General features: G+C 32.8%; 1 protein-coding gene across 1 annotated transcript; it reads right to left on the bottom strand.

Annotated features, from left to right (window-relative positions):
- Positions 1-2927: 2927 nt before the first annotated feature.
- Positions 2928-13378, bottom strand: LOC103867004 (transcription factor MYB25). Its single transcript, XM_009145028.3, has 2 exons — positions 4491-13378; positions 2928-3886 (listed from the first exon to the last, which is right to left on the bottom strand). Exons 1-2 carry the CDS (start codon positions 4828-4830, stop codon positions 3117-3119), a joined length of 1110 nt encoding a protein of 369 aa, XP_009143276.1. The 5' UTR covers positions 4831-13378; the 3' UTR covers positions 2928-3116.
- Positions 13379-13432: the final 54 nt, after the last annotated feature.

Genomic DNA, 13432 nt, shown 5'->3' with positions numbered 1-13432 from the left:
TAAAACTATTATGAAGCAACTTAACGTAATTTTCTTCCCTTTTATTATGAAGTACTTTGATATTTGTACTTACCAAATGTGACTAGAGCTTAGGATTCTTATCTTTGTTTGAAAATTCAAAAGTAAAAGAAAGATGAAACAGTTTTGACAAAAAAAAAAAAAAAGAAAGATGAAACAGCAGTTTGCAATTTCAATGAAGTGGTTACTGTATGTACTTCGATTATTGAGCACAGCAAATCAAATGGGTAGATACGTATTGAAACAATAAAAAAAAGAAGCATGATGACATGGAAACATGGCAAAAGCAAAAAGAAGATCTTGAAGGAAAAAAGAAGAAGAGGGGTTGCGTAGGCGTGAAGCAGTGGGCAAATATGCAGACTTTGAAATGTATGAACACACCTTTTTATTGTCCTCTCTGTAAATGAAAATCAGATCTATTATCTACTATATATATGTGTGATGTAGATTGTATGTCCTCTAATTTATACTTTAAAACTTTCCATTTTTAACATAAACTTTGCCGTCGGGCCCACATATTCTAGTTAGTACAAGTTTCACTTCTTACATATTTCATGATTTATCAGTAGTTGGAGATAATTTAGATACTTAGTAAAGCTGATGTTACGATCATAATATGAATGGGATCAATCAATAGACTGGATCCAAATAATAATATCATGTTAGCCAGAAGAAGGCAAAAGTTAACAGCTTTATAAATATGTCCATCTATATAGTATGTTAAGATTCCATCTCATCCTGTTATGGGAATTATTTTGTGTTTATACTTAATCGATAACTTTTACAACAACAGAAGGAGACTTATGAACAAATAATAGACACATGGTTTAGACCTAACCAATATCATAGTTAATAACGATAATAAACCAAATTATAATATCCACCCTTTGAAAATGATTTTGAACATAATTTAAAAGAAAATCTTTTGAGTCTACATCTACTAATGAATCATTAGTATTATATTTTGAGAGCGTTGATTGTTGCACACATTCCGCAATTTCGCATAAAGCCAAGAGCAATCACACTTCTTGTTCAACAATGAACCAACCATAATGCTTTATGTGCTACGGCGGTTCAACTCTTACTCTTAAAGATGGAGTCGGGAAAGATACAAAAGAAGTGAAGCCACAAAAAAGGCAAAAGAGTGAACACATGTGTTTGGTCTGGAATGTGTGAATCCACGCAGCTTTCTCATTTGACTTGGTCAAACTTTGAATTTAATGTTAATACAATTTACTATGTTCTATTTTATATAGTTTGTTGTTTGGTTCTCTGATTTTTTATATACAAGATGCATGCTGTTACTTTTCAAATAATGATGTTACAACACTTACATTAACCGTATTATCAGATTATTTTCATTACGTGTTGTATATTCAGTCGAATCCGCATGTTTTTTTTTATAGTTTTAGTATAGAATACTGAATACTATATCATAGTTAACTTTTAATGCAAAATCATTCCCAAACAAATTGTAAGCACGCATACACCAGTATCGGCGATGTATGATTAGGAGTGCAGATTTCGACCTAACTGAATTATTCAATCAAAATCATAGAAAGTTATATTTATGATATTTAAAACATTATCCTGTAATATATATTTATCATATTAACAGTGTTGTATACTTGTTTGTTAGTATAATGCTACTTATAATTTATACTCATTTGCATATTCAGTTTCAAAGAACTGATACATTAAAACATACCATAAATCTCTCTAAACTGAGACCAAGCAAACAAACTAATTCAATACTACACGGTTCACCATTTAATTTTCATCCTAGCTTACTGGGTTGCCATTTTTTGAACCAACCAAACATATAAACAGTAGTGCAGTAGTGAAAATAGCCACTCCTACGAGTCTATGCCGGTGGAAGCTTATTATTATGTTTTGGTAGGTCTTCGTTGTTGATATTTTTTGAAAATATAATTATTATTTGGCCTTTATGTCTCTCAGAGGACGACAAAGCGTCCATATATATGGTAGCAGTGTGAGTAAAGCAAAAGCCACAATCAATCTTTGTTATCTGATTCATCGGATGCTTTGTACTCATTTCTACGCAATTGGATTATGTTTTGTTTATTTGTTTTATTTTATGTTGAATGGGCTATGTTGTGTTGTAAAGTAGTATATAGTTGTAGACTTGTTTCGATGCAAACTAAAGAAATATAGGAGAGTATACAACACATGAATCCTTAGTAATTAACTAAACCAATTCTTATAACTGCTCAGATGCTATTAGCTGAAATGGAAAATTACTATATAGACAATTTGTACAAGTTACAAGATATAAATAATCTTTCAAACTAACTTAATACTATTACATAGTACTGATTTTAGGTCTTCTTCGACCCAAAAAACCATGCTATTAATTTTTGTGTTGATACTGTAAATGATTGATTATTAGATTTTACTTCAAAAATAATGAAAGTATTCTTGATTATTTTCTAATCAGACAATGAATTATATGTTAAATAATTATTTTAAAACCCAACAAAATATACTTTTAGTTTTTCTTTTTTTTATTAGAAAAATTTAAGTATATACGTTTTTAGCCATACAAAATATAAACTGTTGTCCCTATTATTTTATCTACACATACTTGTTTTAATAAATTAATGTACGATTGTATTTCTGTTCAGTTAAGTGAATATTTACACCTTCTTTGTCAAAAAAGTGAATATATACACCTTAATAAATCTGAATATTAAGTTACAAACAAAAATCTGAATTTTTCAAGTTGCGAATACCTTTGATTCAAATTAAGTTATAAATGACGAGGCCCTTCTACGTGGGCTTTCGAATGTCCAAACTCCCTCCATACTTGGGCTGGGTTTCGACCCGTTATGACTCGTAAAAAAACAGTCAACAAGTCAAAACCACAGGCTCTTCCTTTTCCCCCATATAGAAACCCAATTCAATTGCAAGGAGAACTGACTCAAATGTCTGGAAAGGAACATCGAAATCACGCACTTTGTCATCAAAATATAACACTAACACTGCATCGCGCGAAGTTTGCTTAGTAAAATTTCGATATTCTACGATCAGATACAAGAGAGAAAATATATAAAACGAAATGGTTTTTTCTCTAAAAGTTAGATTAAAGCCCTTAAATCTTGCCTCAGCATCTGACTTGGCATACCATTGTTCACCATCCCAGTAAACTTCCCTCGAGCTCGAGCATGTTCAAAATGAAAACGACTATCAGCATTCAACCTCTGTCCCACTTCTCTTGCGTAGCTATTGTTAAGTCCACTCCTTATCCACGCAATATTGTTCAGATCGGTTGCAATAGAAACCAACTCTTGGTCTAAACCCACAGAAGAAGGCTCCTCATAATCCACAAACTCCGGTCCCAGCACCGACGACGACAGTCTCTTCTCTGGTTGTTGGTTACAGCAACCGTGACCGCACCTCGAAGGGACGTTAGTTTGATAACAAAGAGACTGAAGAAACTGACCACCCAACGAGCCGGGTCTCGCTGCTTGAACCAAAGGTCCCTCGCACGGATCTACACGCTGGTTCATGTATCCAGGCCTGTAGACACTGAAAGCACCGAGTCTCGCCACGGGGCGATAAACACCAGGCTTCCCTTCCCGAGGCTTGCTTGCTACATCCTCCATTTTAACATCAGTTGATACCGAGGGAGGGTGATGATTGGTTTCTTCTTTGCGGGACGATGATGCATTCACGGTATTAGAGATGGAGTGATGATTGTTCCAGAGATCAGCGTGTTTACGCTTAAGCGCAGAGTTCCAGTGGTTCTTGATGGCGTTGTCTGTTCTACCGGGTAAGAGCTTTGCAATCACAGACCATTTGTTTCCATGAACCGCGTGTGCTGACATTAACAGATTCTCCTCCTCATCTTCAATCAATCAGATAGTTAAATCATTAGAGAATCATAGCATCAACAGTTTGATCCAAGCAGTGCCGTCTTAAAAAAAAATTAATGACCTTAGACGAAATATAAAATAAAAACCTTTTTTATAAGATTTTTCTCAACTTTTATTTATTCCATTTCCTTGAATTAAAGCAAAAAAAAATTGTGGTATTCAAAGAAAAAATATATTAAAAAAAAGGTTTTTGTGTGTAAATTAGATTTTGTTAGACCATCTACAATGCAACACTAAAATTTACTCTATATTTCACTCTAAAATAGAATAACTCTATTATAGAGTTGGATTTGCTCCAGTGATTCACTCTATAATAGAGTTACTATATATAATAGACTCTATTATAGAGTTGGATTTGTTCTAGTGGTTCAGTCTATAATAGAGTTACTATATATAATAGAGTGGAATATAGAGTGGAATAAATGCCCTAAATCAATCTGATTCAACAATACTCAAGATACAATCAATTTAGATAAGGCTATATAGCTCAAAACCTAAACCGGCACGATTGCACCACGTTAACCGGAATCTGGAATCAAGAGATGATCGAGTCGAGGAGAAGAGTTTATAGCTTACCAGTGAACGGTTTGCGTTTGAGGCAAGGATCGAGCTGATTGCACCACCTTAACCGGCACGATTTCCCAGACCGGCCTGGGATTCCGCGAGCTATCAGAGTCCAGTTCCTCGGCCCCAGCTTGTTCACGAGCCTCGTCAGCACCGCGTCCTGCTCCGTCGACCAAGGTCCTTTCGCTTTGCTCCTTCCTCCGCCGCCGTTGCTGCCGTTTGAGTCGCCTCCTACTTCTCGTACCGCCGCGAGCTCGAAGTCAACTGCGGCGTTGATTGCGTCCTCCGAGGAGTCATAGAAAGGCGTGGATGGAGTCGTCGGCGGCGTCTGGTTAACGGTTTCGGAGTTCATCGGAAGCTAAACAGAATTTTATTTTTTTGTTTTGTTCGTAGGAAAATGAAAATTGAAATTTCAAAAAAAAAAAAAGAAGAAGGTGTCCCTGCCTAACAGCAAAGGTGACTGAGTGGGGTTCGTTTTTCGTCATTGGAATTGACGGTCTTACCCTTCTCGCTAATAACTTTTTTCACCCTCCCCTTTAAATTTTTACGAAGTAACCGCAGGATATATTAGAGTACATCAGTTAATCAATTGAAATATATTGGGTTGAGTTTCCATCGTTTTGAGATATCCAATCTAACTATTTTTTATGTTTATATATTCCGTAACTTTTTGAGAATCTTGTGATTAGATATCATTGATAAAGTTGCTCTAACAGACTCTATTTTTTATTTTAACTTGTGCAAACAATTCTACAACATATATATTTGATCTAAAAGTGGTAAGTTTTTACATAAAAAAGTTAGGTTTTTGTTGGTTATTCTGATTTGGTTATTCAAACCATTTTTTTTTTTTTTGATAAACTATTCAAACCATTTTGGTAGTATAATAACCATTTGAGGTAAGGAAACCTTTGTATGTGTCCCCGAGTAAGAGGATAATAAATTTATGGGAGATTGATTGGTAATAGGGGTATTTGCTTTTGTTTGTCACTCGGTCTACTATGACTAGATTTCTGGGATAATTGGAAAGTGTTTTGGATTTTTAGATTTTTTTTTTGTATTGTTCTCTCTAACTCCTCCATCTCTTCTTGTTTTCAGACAATGCATAATGGGTGTGCATTGCTTGCTGGAGTCGTATACTGTGTTTGTTTGTGTGTGTATTGGTTGATTGATTCTTACAACTGCTTGGGAATCACACAATTTTAAAAAGGGAGAGTTTGAAGAAGTACTGCAACGAGATCCAAATTGGAGTTTGGAGTGCTGAACTCGAGATATGAGATAGGGATTTGTTGGATGTCATGTGAAGATTGCTGAGAATCATAATATTCACTTTAGAGAAGAGATACTCAATGAGAAAAAAAATTATATTAATTCAACAAAAAAAAAGCTTCCTAGATTTTAAAAGTATATTTAGAAAATATATTACTGGATGAGATTTGAAAATGTCTCCCAAATATCTTCATTTGGATAGTTGGCTAGGGTTAGCGGAAATAAAAACTACTAGTATACTAGGTATAAGAAAAATGTGATGAGTCTTGTATTCAGTCATCACTTATAAAAGTGGTTTAGCAAAATAGTTTTATTTAGTTTGTAAGTGAATGAAACCCAAAGAGACAAGAGATAATGAGTTTTTTGGATTGTGTAATAAATTATAGAAACGTGTGACAAGCTAGTGTCAATAAAAATTATAGAAATGATCTGAGCTGCTTGTGAACCATACTAAGCTTTGAACATTAACCTGGCGGCTTAATTAGTCCAAAGGACAAGCTGACTCAGCCATGTCGTAAAACCAGCAAATTACTTTTATCAATTTCAAGGTCACATTTTTGTTGTTAGGTAACAGATCTATAAAACCATTAACATTGAGAAAATTCAAAAATCTTGTGGACCACAAATATAAGGAATAATGAGTTTATCACATATTACTTGACATACGTATGTTTTTCAAGCCAGTGAAGGAGTGGAGTTTGTTCATACGTCGGAAAAGACTTGAATACCGACGTAAATAAAAAGTTGAACTATACGTGATGTGGTATCTTCTTAAGGTGGAAATAGAGGTAGTGAGCGACAAGAGCAGTATAGTGAAACTGGAGTTTTTGTCCTATGAAGAGCAGACAATTATAAGTATGTCCTCCACACTAACATATTTCCACATGACTCACTTTTGTTTTTGATTCTTATTCGTATCTCATCTCATTTTCAGTTATACATATCGACAGACCACGCATGCCCATTTTACCCTACCAATTTGCATGCCTTATCTGCATGTCTGTGTCTACGAGCACATTATACACGAAAGATCACCTCCGACCGTGACTAAATTATAAGAAACCTTTCAATTGATTAAGTTGTTTATTTATTTCGTAGAGCTTACCACATAATCTTCTATGGTCTTCTTTCAGTTTTAAAATATTCATTTATAATGACTAAAATGATTGTAGTCCTCCACTTTTCTGCAACGCACATTCATAAACACAAGATGTTCAAAGTAGCACATGAACCGTATACTATGATTTGTCTTGTCTTCTTCATGGAACATCCTTAATTTTGAAGCCTTTAGTGAAAGACATGGAAGATGCAAACTCGTTCGGTGGCATGATATCGAATACCACTAGAATATTAAATATATGATGTGAATGAATAATGAGTTCGATTGGATAAATTTTGTAGCATTCATGATAATACACAATCTTGAACCTTTTGTTACTAGCTTGTCAAAAAAAAATCAAGAAAACAGAGATTCCCGATTGGTTTGAGTGTAAAAGTTTGGAGAGAAAAACGACAGTCATGTGATATCTATTTGCCAGTTAATTGTTGACATGTCTAGTGCAACTTCTAACGTATCAATAACAACTCTCAGTGTATGTAAATGATGCCTACATTGTAATGAGAGCATGTATATACAGACTATAGGGATGCATTGGATCAATGAATATATTAATTTTTCTTTTGAATGAATGTGAAATTATATTCAAACAAAAAGACTGTGTTATATCTAATGCTTCTGTCTGAGCTGTCTTAATTTTCTTAATATATTAATTTTTTTTAGGAGCATCAAGCATATAACCATATCTTTGATCTGAATCTGGGCATATGATTGCAACTATCATAACGAGAGAATAATTTAAGTTTCGAAGTATCATACAACAGCTGCAAAAATAAAACACCATTTGACGTTTTGTTGTGAATCAATGGCATGCACCACTCGAATCATATTTGAAGAGTCTATACGAAGGGTTTGGTGCCACTTGAGAAGGGGAACATTGATGGACCACACTTCTCTTTGCATTATTAAAATAAGCCAACAAAAGTTCAATAAAGACAAAATAATAAATAGTGTCACCCACCGGGGGAGGGGGGGGATAGTGTGCTTTGTTTTGGTAGTTAATTTCTCAAGTAAATCTCTTACTTTGTTTCACCAAAAGCATATATTTTTGGATATAAAATTTTGAAGATTTTAGTAGCTTCATTATTTTTTTGGGTTTAAAACGTTAAAGTGATTCTTTGTTTGGGTAGTTAATTTCTCAAGTAAATCTCTTGCTTTGTCTCACCAAAAACACATATTTTGGATATAAAATTTTAAACATTTTAGTAGTTTCATTGTTTTTTTTGGGTTAAAAGCGTTAAAATGATTCTTTAATGATTTTATCCAATCAACTAAAAGATTTCATAAATTAATCTAAAAGAATTGTAAAAATGTTAAAGCCAATTTTTTTATTGTAACAGGCTCAAACAATCAATCCCAAATTTTTATAAACTTACCATAGACGTAACTTACTGCAGCATGGTTGCTTCCTTCTGCCAAAGAAATCCTCACTCCACCAACTCTGAGTTTTTTGGTATACATCACTACACCACCAAAAAACACCGTCCGTTTAAACATAACATTTCTCATAGTTAAATTTTTTGTAAACTTTAACTATGAGAAATGTTATGTTTTGCAAGTCCCTTAGCAACAAATTATAAACGGACGAAAAGATTTTTGCTAAAATCTGCTAAAATAGTTCCAATCATATATGTTAACAGACAAATAGCCTCACGAAAAGATTTTTGTTAAAGAACAATTAGGATCATTATTAATTAGATTTACGTTTATGTTTATATGTGCTTTTAGATGGTAATCCTTAAGTGATATTAAAAAGTATCTCTTAGTGTGTTTTCATGAAATCTATCTATTATAAAAATCATATTTTTTATTCGTACAAATATCATACTTAGTTATCCTTTTTAAAAACTGCTACAAAATATTTAAAAATATTACTGTTAACTCATTCAAAAATATAGAACTTCTTTTTTACCGCAAAATCATCACATAATCTAACTGATATTGCCACTCAATCAATCCTCTTACCAAAATAAAATAAATTATAATAGCAAAAATTAACTAAACCACATACGTATTTAGAAACGTAGACGTCTGGTTTATTCCTTAAGTCAACATAAAAATGAAAACCCAAATGTGCAAATAGATAAAATGATAGTATAGAACAACAAACAAGAGGAAGGTGGAAAATAAAAAAGATAAAAGGATAACAAAGCATCTAAGAAAACATACATTGCTCTTAAACTTCTAGAGAGAGAGAGATAACAAAATTCTTCATAGCAACTAGAGGAAGGATCCAAAGGGATCGCATTGATCCTAATTAAGGTGAATTTTCCCGATTATTATCTTGGTTAGTGGCAAAAGAAATACCAACAAAATTATTGGTTAATTTTGGATCATGCTATCCCTTTGAATTCATCCTTCGGTAGCTTCCCTCTTCGACCAGATTCTTCAACGAAAATCTTGTTGGCTTATTGATTCTCCGACGCTTTGGTCTCGAGCCAACAACAAATATATATATATATATATATATATATATATATATATATATGTATACTCTTCTTACAAGTAAGTTTCAAAGACTCTTGACCAAGCGAGGTCAAGCCAACAAATATATATGAACTCTCTTCTTTTTGTTTTCTTATTAATGAAATTTTGCTATTGAATCTCCAACTTAGGGGAAAAGCTTAATCGATTAATTATGAAATATATTAGGATTACTATATATCTATGAAAGACGTCACTTGGAATCCATTACTTTTAGTTGGTTAAAATTTCCCTGAATTTTTTTTTTCAAAAAAAAAAATTTCCCTGAAAATACCTCCATTGCCATTTCTGAAATCTTTACCTTTTTTTTTCTTTCTATTATATATGTGTATGTTTATATATAGTGCATATATATTGGTGTATATATGTTAGTGCATCTTTCATATCAACTCTTTACCAAACCATATGGTATAACTTTATATCCATTCGAGACCACTTTGTATTCATGCTTACTAGTTTGAAATCCCAAGTCCCGAAGTCGTTGGTTCCCATTAAATTTGTCATTAGACTCATTACACAGGACTTGGATTAGAGGAATACATGTAATATAATGATGGAAGTTGTTCACAAAAAGGACATATATTTTGACCATTTGAACTCTTACCTCAACTTAATAGAATTCCAAATTGAAAAATAAATAAATGTAATAAACGACGAATCCAAAGAAAACGAAAATAAACATTGAACCATATTAATAAACTCAACATTTGGTAATAACTGAAACTTCAAAGTAAGGAATTATTTTTCTTCTAAAGAAAAGCCCGAACCATTTGAAAAACAAGTCACGGTTATAATGTAATCGAGGACAACATCATTATGGTTCCATGGTTGACCTTCAAGCATGGATACGCATATCGTACATACAATATGCATATCGTTATTATTATTTCGTTCCTAGTTCCTACAATCATTTTTCTCCCCCGTATAATGAAACATCAATATCTTTTACAAAAAATAATGAAACATCAATACAAAAAGGTTATTAGTTTGTGAAAAAGACGAAAAGAGCAAATACAAATGTAAAGAAATCAAATTAAATAAACATCGAAAAAAAAGAAACAGAATAATGGCATTGAATTTGATGTTGTTGTTTAGGTGCAAAAAGATTTTGGTGGACCAACAAATATGGAAGAAGGGACGATGTAATTTATTAAAATGCAGAGATTTGAAAATTCCATTGTCTCCTTCTACCCCTACATTTTTCTATTTACGTTTGCTTCCGGTTATTTCTACGAGAACTCAAGTTTAATTAAGTTATTATTTGTATCTTTCTTTTCTCGTATAGATGCAAACTGGAACCGACTCTTGAGGAAATGTGAAGCAAAAACAGGGATGCAAAGAGATATAATCCTGTTGTGAATGTCCGTAAATATCTTCTTGTTGGACATTAAGCTTGAATGATGCCTTCAAATTTGTTTCTTTTCTTTATGTTGTTGTGATAACGGTTAGGGTTATACATATAATATATCTACCGACTGTGTCACTCATTTAGATGTGCTATGAGTAGCCTGTAAGGCATGTGACATTTTTCCATTTGATGAGACTTTAAGTTTAAACCAGTGTTTTAATTACTGTCTATGCACTAATCTTCTATAAAACACGCATATTTACCCTCTAGCGATTTTTTTTTTTGAAAGTTGGGTTTTAGCGTTGTCTATGGATCAAATGTCTTTCTCACTCTTACCCAACGTGAGCTACTGAGCTACGTACGTGTAATTATGCTGGAATGACACCGAGTATAAGTTTACACCCTGGTCTTAGTTGTCTATATGCATATTTCTTTCTTAGAGTTAGAGGCTATGAATTTAAAAATTGGTCTTATTCGCATCTTATTGATCGCGATATATCTTTGCTGGAAAGATTAGATCCATTATAGATTGTAACCTAGTGTTTCACTGTCTGTATAGATATTCTTGTTTATAAATGTTTGAAAATTGCTCGACAGTAGTGTAGTGGTTCTAATATCAAGTGGCCAGTGCCTAGGCACCAAAACGGGCATAATTAGTTTTGAACGTTCATATAAAATAACTATATTCAAAAACATAAAATAACTAACTATACATACATGTTATTTTAAATTTGGACGATCATATCTAATAAATTAATACTTAATAATATCTATTATATTTGAAAAATTACCACGATGAACAAGTTATATTTTTCGATAGAACCTCTGAGCTCTTTGTTTTAGAACTTTACTGGTTGCACTTTAAAAACTTTTAAAATACGAGTTTCCGAAGCACCTACAAATTTCAGTATCTTCATGAGCTCAGTTTAAAAAGGCTCAGTAGTGGTACGCGCTTAGTTCGGCCATCTTTAAGCCCATGAATATTAACGTATGCGTGAGTTGTGACTACGGTTTCTAACGTGCCACTCTCCTACTGCCGCAAAAGCATCACGCAAAACAAACCTGGTTTATATTTATTATTAATCCAGCATTCGACTACGTTGCAAACCAAATCGATTAACCAATCATGGTTCGGGATCTGGCTAACCATATCGAACCGCGCTGTGGAGCCAGTGGAGTTAAACCATCAATACATATTATCTTTTATGCAAAATTCTTATAGTATCTTATTACAAGGTTTGATATTAAATATATCTTATCAGTCAATTATTCTTCTGATGGAACTATTAGTCAAGCTTTAACCAAAATAATATTCCTACCAAGATATGTTTTTCTCTTTTTTTTTTCTCTTTCTTTTAACAGCCATTCAAAGTTCGCTTAAGGAATAAAAAGAATATGGCCTTTTGTATGAACTGACCGTGAAATAAATTGCGTCCACAGCAGAAAGACCTCTTTATGATCCATTATTAAGGCACTACAAAGAATCTATGATAGCGATACGTACTTACTCCTAATTTTTTTTTTGATAATTACGTATATCCCCAAAGTTTTCCAACTATCGTATAACATACTTATGATATAGAGGAATACTTTTTTTTTTTGCTTAAATTTGGGGATATAGAGGAATATTTACATACTACATATTTAGGTATACAGGTTTTTGTAACCTTGAAAGAAAAACCGACTAATTTTACTTAGCATTAAAATGAATGTTAACTTTTTAGTGTTATTAAAGATTACTATTCATCTAAAACCCCATAGAGGCACAGACTACAGAAAAAGAGAGAAACTGTTAGCTTTGTGTGAAATTCACCACCCAAATAATTCCTTTTTATTTATTCTACAAAAAAATTGGCTTTGTGTGATGGTCAATGATAGGCATATGGTTTTGTAAACCATGTCGCTCAGATGTATTGATTACTAGAATTATATCGCACTAATATCTGGATAAAGATATTCAAAGGCCTAATCGTTCACATAAATAACTCATACTAATCTCAACATTCAAACCAAAGAAAGACTCATACTAGTAGATAAATAAATGAGTTATATACGTACATAAACTATCAACTACTATGACTTATCGAGTCCGTTGATTCGCACAAACTCTGAGTTGGTACTTCCAATTCCAAATGGCTTAAGATTTGTGGGAAGTTGTGCCCCTTCTGCCATTAACTTTCAGCCAATAGATTTGTGGGAAGTTGTGCCCCCAATCAACTTGCTCTCGAGTGTGTGTCAGTGACTCTGTGTGTCTATGAATTTGATGAAAACCATACCAAAATTCGATTACAAAATTAAACAATCATGTTTTATGGAGTACTTTTGTTAACGGTTGATCTAGATACATTAATCCTTTTCAACAAATACCGAAAATATATATACATCGCCAACTCTCAGTCGATTTCAATTACTTTTTGTTTTCTATATTAATCAGTCTTTGTTGTCCCGGATTTTAGTCTAACCTTTATTTAAGCTATCAAACAAATCACTATCAATGTTTTTTTGGTAGTTAACCAAACGTGTTTCTTTCTCCATGCCAAATCTATTCAAATAATTTAAAGAAAACTATACCGAAATCCGAAATTAAATTCAAGTCTGTTTAGCCCTGCAACAAAATAAAATCTAATGTATTTAGATAAATCCATATTCTAAAAAAATAATAATAAAAAGTATGTTTACAGAACATTTAATAGTTTTGTTCTCACTAAAAGAAGACCCATAAACCACTAGTGCAAA

This window comes from Brassica rapa, chromosome A05, assembly GCF_000309985.2.
Source record: "Brassica rapa cultivar Chiifu-401-42 chromosome A05, CAAS_Brap_v3.01, whole genome shotgun sequence".
NCBI lineage: Eukaryota > Viridiplantae > Streptophyta > Magnoliopsida > Brassicales > Brassicaceae > Brassica > Brassica rapa.
Note: the sequence above shows the minus strand (reverse complement) of the source record. Positions and strands in the feature narration are given on the sequence as shown.